Source organism: Cydia splendana, chromosome 11, assembly GCF_910591565.1.
Source record: "Cydia splendana chromosome 11, ilCydSple1.2, whole genome shotgun sequence".
Classification (NCBI taxonomy): Eukaryota; Metazoa; Arthropoda; class Insecta; order Lepidoptera; family Tortricidae; genus Cydia; species Cydia splendana.
The window spans coordinates 4,462,696-4,469,420 of NC_085970.1; the positions used below are offsets into that span (position 1 = coordinate 4,462,696).

Genomic DNA, 6,725 nt, shown 5'->3' on the forward strand with positions numbered 1-6,725 from the left:
AATAAAAAGTAGTCAACTTTGCAGAACGGTTTTATTATTGCTAACTGAAGATCGTTTGATCCCGACTTCCACACTGCCCGTGTCGACGAGAAACTGCATTTTTGACGTGCACAAAAACAAACGACCTGAAGAACTAGGCCAATAGTTCGTCTCCATTACTGACTGCCCGGCAAGTTTTCCGACGGAAAGTCGCATGGTTTGTCGCATCTAGTCGCATTCTTGCCAAATTTTGCATGGAACCAGCAAACGGGTAACCTTTGATAGCTAGACGACGAACATCGGGTGGACTTGCTACGCTGACGTTGACTGTGTGGCGCCACTGTGCCAGCGCCGCACTTTTTATCTCATTTCCTAATTGTACCTGTCTGATTTACTTTAGTATTATCATTGATAAAATAGGAAATAAGGATGTAAGGCAGTATTTAATTAAGACCAGTTAGTTATTGCTCCAAGTAATGTATTTATTATAGGGACAACTAAGGTGGGGTCTTGTAATTGCAACTATTCGGTAAATGCAACTAACTTCAATAACTCCCTCTAGGGTTACTTTATTGTAAAACGACAGACTCGTTCAATTTAATACTAAAAGTTCTACCTCAAAAATGTAGATGGCGCTGCAAGCTCAAGAATTGTGGGAGTTATAAAGCTTTTTGTCATCCGCCATTTTGAGTCTGCTGGCGTCGGATGGACACGGTGCGCATTTTTATTCTAAAAAATAGTTTTTAGTGGTTCCTCGCAAGTTTTTTCACAAGAAAAGTTGTAACTAATCACGGTAAGTCATTTTGTTTGTATTTGTTTTATTCTACGATGAATATTTTCCGAGTTTTCTCTGTAGTTACATTTACCAGACAAAAAATGCAAAGTCTGGTAAATGCAACTATTTTGCAATTTTTAGGTTAGTTACAATTAGCTGCCAATTTTTGTATGAAATTTGAAAAAGCTAGTGATGTGGCAGTGAACACGAATATATCGGTACAATCACTAATAACATAACACACCGGCACATTTAGCGTAACTTAAGAAAAGGGTGGTTACAAGATAATTACGTTTATTTTTCATGAAAATGTTATCAGATACAACGTACCAAATTAATATGTTTAATATTAAATTTGTTGTATGATTTTGCTTATTTTTATTAAAAGCATGGAAATTTAAAAATATGCAATTAGCTGATATGAACAGTTTCACAAAAAAAAAGATCCAAAATTGGTAATATTGTTAAATTTTGTTCTTCTTACCCACGACGGACCGGGTGTACATTATTTTGGGGTACAAAGATTCCGCTAATTGTGCCGGTATGTATACATATTTATCCGCCTTTTTATTTGTATCCGCGTATCTTTTATTGCCTTTTCACTTACTTAGTTCTGCTGTAACAGGTTTTTTTGTAGAAATAAGCAGGGCCTGCTGTGTCGTTTTTCTACATGTAGTTTTTGTTCATAAGTTTATTGTGTACAACGAATGGTTAAATAAATAAATAAGTATCGCCTGTTTGCTATTTTCTATGTTTCTACCGCTTAATGATCGAATGGAATTTGATGAAACTAGGCACTATACTTACTTGATTCATACAACTGGTTTTTAATATATTATAAAAAATATTTTTTTAGATGTCAACACGTAAAAAAAAAGCAAAATATTCTCTTAATGACTTAATGGAAGCAATCGAAAATGTACAAAACAAAAAAATGAACAGCTATAAAGCTTCAGAAAGATATAATATACCAAGATCAACTATAATTCACCGTGTATACGGAACGCGTGGTGCCAAAAAAACGACGCCTGGCAGGCCTACTGAATTATCTACAGCTTGGGAAAGCAGAGTGGCTGCTCTTATTCACGAAATGGAAAAGTGTGAGTTTCCGCTTACATCAAAGGAGATTAAACAATTAATATGTGCTTATATACAAAGGAACGGACTCATAACTCGTTTCAAAGATGATTACCCTGGCAAAGAATGGTTTCGGGGTTTTAAAAGGCGACACAGATTAAGTGTCAAAAAACCACAGTCCGTAGAGGTTGCCAGGAAAAAAGCCTGCAATCCTTTCACTGTTAACAATTATTTTGATTTGTTGGAGCGCATAACGAAGGAACTGGAACTAGAAGACAAACCCCAACATATATATAACTTAGATGAGACCAGCTTCTGCAACGACCCCACCAAGACTAAAGTTGTTGGCCTGAAGGGGTACCCTTCTACTAGAACAACTGCGTCCCCTGGAAGGAATAACACCACTGTACTGTTAGCTTCAAATGCGCTCGGTAAAAAGATCCCTCCCTTGATAGTATTTCAGGGGAAACAACTAGGGTCGAATTGCTTTTTCGAAAACGAAAATGTTAATACAGCGTATGTTGGAAGCCGTAAGGGGTGGATGGAAACCAAAATATTCGAAAATTATATCGCAAAGGTTTTCATACCAGCAATTGGACCGGAAAGGCCAGTCTTATTAATATTTGATGGCCATTCAACACATGTAGACTTGAGTGTTATAGAACTTCTAATGGCCAACCAGATAACAGTTCTTAAACTGCCGGCTCACTCATCCCATATTCTGCAACCATTAGACTGCAGCACAATGAAACCTATGAAAGACAACTGGGACAGTGAATTGGTAAAATGGCAAAGACTCCATGTGGGTGCAAAGCTTCCAAAACCAGAATTTGCCAGAATCATAACTAAGATATGGAATGATTTGAACCCAGTTATCATTCAAAATGGCTTTAGAAAATCTGGTATATATCCGTTGAATCGTGATACAATTCCAAAAGAAAAGTTTGACAAGCTTTCATGGTCAAAATGGGAAGAACATATTCGCCAACAAAATGAACAGTCTCATAGCGTTGCCAATAATAATGCTGAAGAAGGAAGGAAGGTAGAAAATGGCACTCAGGAAGATAAAAGTCAGGACAGAAATGAAGTTCCAACACTCACGAGTATGTGCACGAGCATGTGGCTTGAGATCCTTAATCGTGGGAAGAAAGAAATAGATCTACCCAAACGCGTGAAAGACCCTAAAACGTTTTTAATTTCACTTTCTAAAAATACCAATTCCAATATTACCAACAGTGGCTCTGGTAACGTCAAAATATTGAGCAATATCGAACTCACTTCAACTAGCTATCAAAAACAGAAAGATGAACATGTTTCATTTGAAGAACTTCTTTTGGAGACCATTTCACGTAGTGACATACCTAAAACTTCAAGAAAACGCGTTAGTCAAGAAGCAGAGATATTAACTTACAAAGAAGCTATTGATCGTATGAAAAAAAAGAAAGATGAAAAAGAAAAGGCGGAAGAAATTAAAAGACTCAATAAACTTAAAAGAGTAAACAACAAAAAGAAAAACGAGAAAAAGAAACAGAAAAAGTTGATTGACAAAAAAAGCAAATCTAAAAAAAGAAAGAATTTGGAATCGGACAGTGAAAGCGATTGTTCATACACACCGATGGATGATTCTGATGATGAAGATTTAGCTGCCTTTGCTCAAAGATTGTTGTGTGATGAGAGCTTTGACGAAGATTTGCAAGAGCCATTACTATCAACTACTAACGAAAATTTAGAGAAGAAACCTAAACTAAAAAGCGAAAGAGTAAATAAAAGACGAAAACAAATATCCGGAGAAAAGGATGTCAATATAAACGTAAGTCGTATTTTAGGCAAAAAAAAATAATTACCTACTTCTCTTCATATTTCATAAATGTTAGTAAAATAAAATAGGATAAGTACTTTATAACCTTAAATATATAATAATTATAAATATGTAGTAAAAAAAGTAATTTATGTATTTAATTTATTTTAGTTATTTGATATACAACTTACATGGTTGTTTAAAAATTTTCAGAAGGAAGTGAATTTTACCAAAAAACTATCTACTTTGGAAGATGCTTGTGAAGAAGAATTGCAAGAACCGCTACAATCTACATCGAAAGAAGAAGAGAAAGATACACGTAAAATGAAAAAAGAAAGAGTGAACAAAAGAACTAATAACAATAGGATGGTGGAATCATTAAGAGGGAAGGAAGTAAGTATATTTAAGTTATATACACAATAAAATAGGATAAGTACTTACTGTATAACGTTAAATATATATTATTATAAATATGTGATGATATAAATGTAATTTATATATTTATTTTATATTACTTATTCATTATATAACTTATAGGGTTGTTTAAATATTAAACTAAATTTTCAGAAGGAAGTGAATTTTACCAAAAAACGATCTACTTTGAACGACGCTTGTGAAGTAGAGTTGCAAGAACCGCTACAATCTACATCGAAAGAAGAAGAGAAAGATACACGTAAAATGAAAAAAGAAAGAGTGAACAAAAGAACTAATAACAATAGGATGGTGGAATCATTAAGAGGGAAGGAAGTAAGTATATTTAAGTTATATACACAATAAAATAGGATAAGTACTTACTGTATAACGTTAAATATATATTATTATAAATATGTGATGATATAAATGTAATTTATATATTTATTTTATATTACTTATTCATTATATAACTTATAGGGTTGTTTAAATATTAAACTAAATTTTCAGAAAGAAGTGAATTTTACCAAAAAACGATCTACTTTGAACGACGCTTGTGAAGTAGAGTTGCAAGAACCGCTACAATCTACATCGAAAGAAGAAAAAGATATGCTTAAAATGAAAGAAGAAAGAGTAACGAAAAGATCTATTAACAACAGGATGGTGGAATCACTAAGAGGGAAGGAAGTAAGTATATAAGTTATATATACAAAAAATGCATACTTATATAAGATCGGTTAGCAAGTTTTTTTTTTCAGAACGATATGCCGAATTCCTCCGAAGTAAATAACGATCTCAACGAGGGAGACTTTATTCTTGCTGCATTTCAGTCGATCAAAGGCAAAAGAACCTACAAATACGTTTGCCTTATTGATCAAATCAACCAAGAAAAAATTGTAGTAAAAGGACTCAAATCTTATAAAAATAACAGAGAATTTAGGTTAGTTGAAGATGATATTTCAATTATAGAAAAAAAAGATGTGATCTCACGTTTACCAAAACCTGTGTTAAATGAACAAAGAGACACTGTGATATTTCCTTATAAGGTAGAGATATTTGAATGTAAGTAAACAAGTTACCCTTTCTGAGAGAATGGACATTTGGGAAATGTAAACAATTATTCATATAGTATTAAGTACAAAAACGTTATTTAATTTAAGTGTTAAAACTAATTTCATGTTACTAATAGAAGCTTATAAACGTAATAAATTACGTTACGTTACGATTTTTCATATTAATTAGTATGGTATTCAGTACAAAAACTTTATTTAATTTAAGTATATACCAAAAGACTTATTTCTTGTTAGTTACTAGTAAATAGTTTCAAAATATAACTAAAAAAGACTGTATAAATAAACATAAAATATTTTATTATTATGATTAATAAAAATAAGCTAGACAAAATAGTTTAAGTATGCATAAAAAACTTTTTTCTTGGCATTAATTAAAGCTAGGAAACGTAACTTTGCAACCTTACTAATTAGTAAATAGTTTGATAAAAGTTAAAAAAGGCTGTTTGATTAAGTTACTTATTTAGATTAATAAAGATAAAGCTAGATAAAATAGTTTAAGTATGCATAAAATACTTATTTCTTGTCATTAGTTGAAGCTAGGAAACGTAACTACGTAACATTACTAATTATTTAGTAGTCTGATAAAAGTAAAAAGGCTGTTTGATTAAGCATAAGTAAACTATTTTATGATGATTAATAAAAATATAGCTATTATTTTTTAGTCTGTTTAACAACTAAAAACATTGCATAAAAAATATATGATTTTAAAAATAACAGTTTATCCCTGAGTTTTATTTCTGCTACCATGGTCTTCTTGGCGTGTCGATGGCAGACACTACATGACTGTCGATAAAATTGCGGTAAGGTTCCCATCACTATTTTTGAGAAATTAGTTGCAATTACCAGACCCACGGCAAAAAAGTATGTTTATGCGAAATTGGTCGTAGTTACAAGGAGATATGTGTCACAATCCTATGAAGATTCTCTTAGTCTTTGTGTTTAAAATACACACATAGACAATACACATAGAAAAATGTGGAGATAAAACGATTAGTTGCAATTACTGGTCAGGAGGGGTAATTGCAACTATTGCTGCCTTTGTCAGAACTATTGGCAATAGCTCTTTATTCTTCAGAGTTTTTCTTTGTTATGACAGTAGAATAAAATCTACATAAAATTTGACTTATGCATAATTTTACAGAAAAACATATTTCCCTATATATATATAGAATTATCAGATGATGAAGTTATGACTTCAATATTTTTAGTTGCAATTACAAGACCCCACCTCAAGGTTTATAATATGAAAAATGGTAAACATTATTTAAGTAATATATTTATATAAGCAGATTGTAAGTAAAAGTATATTATAGATTTACGGAACAATTAATCGGCTTTATTATCACATAATTCACAAAAATATTATTTTATTTGTAATAAATATTGGTGGCTTATAGTTAGTACTGGCTACCTTAACGTACACACTTGGCATAATTTAAAATAGTAATAAAGATCGAGCAATAAGCCACATGATGTATTACACCGTAATCGGTTGGAATATACGTTACATAGCAACTATTAAAAACTCATCAAAGGGTTATATTCACATTAAAGATTGTAACGTACATACCATCAGACTTATAACACAAAGAAAACATACAGAAATTTATAG

At 31.9% G+C, this 6,725-nt stretch overlaps 1 protein-coding gene across 1 annotated transcript; it reads left to right on the forward strand.

The window, feature by feature from the left end:
* The first annotated feature begins 2,693 nt into the window (after positions 1-2,693).
* Positions 2,694-5,787, forward strand: LOC134794735 (ankyrin repeat domain-containing protein 12-like). Its single transcript, XM_063766517.1, has 5 exons — positions 2,694-3,641; positions 3,843-4,022; positions 4,197-4,376; positions 4,551-4,727; positions 4,799-5,787. The coding sequence occupies exons 1-5, from the start codon at positions 2,937-2,939 to the stop codon at positions 5,108-5,110; spliced, it is 1,554 nt and encodes a 517-aa protein (XP_063622587.1). The 5' UTR covers positions 2,694-2,936; the 3' UTR covers positions 5,111-5,787.
* The last annotated feature ends 938 nt before the right edge of the window (positions 5,788-6,725 follow it).

Bases quoted from the DNA above. Each gene is read 5' to 3' on its own strand.
- LOC134794735 (XM_063766517.1), top strand. From the start codon at position 2,937: ATGTGCACGAGCATGTGGCTTGAGATCCTTAATCGTGGGAAGAAAGAA. The intron at 3,642-3,842 runs GTAAGTCGTATT...AAAAATTTTCAG, and splicing joins AAAAGGATGTCAATATAAAC to AAGGAAGTGAATTTTACCAA. The intron at 4,377-4,550 runs GTAAGTATATTT...CTAAATTTTCAG, and splicing joins AATCATTAAGAGGGAAGGAA to AAAGAAGTGAATTTTACCAA.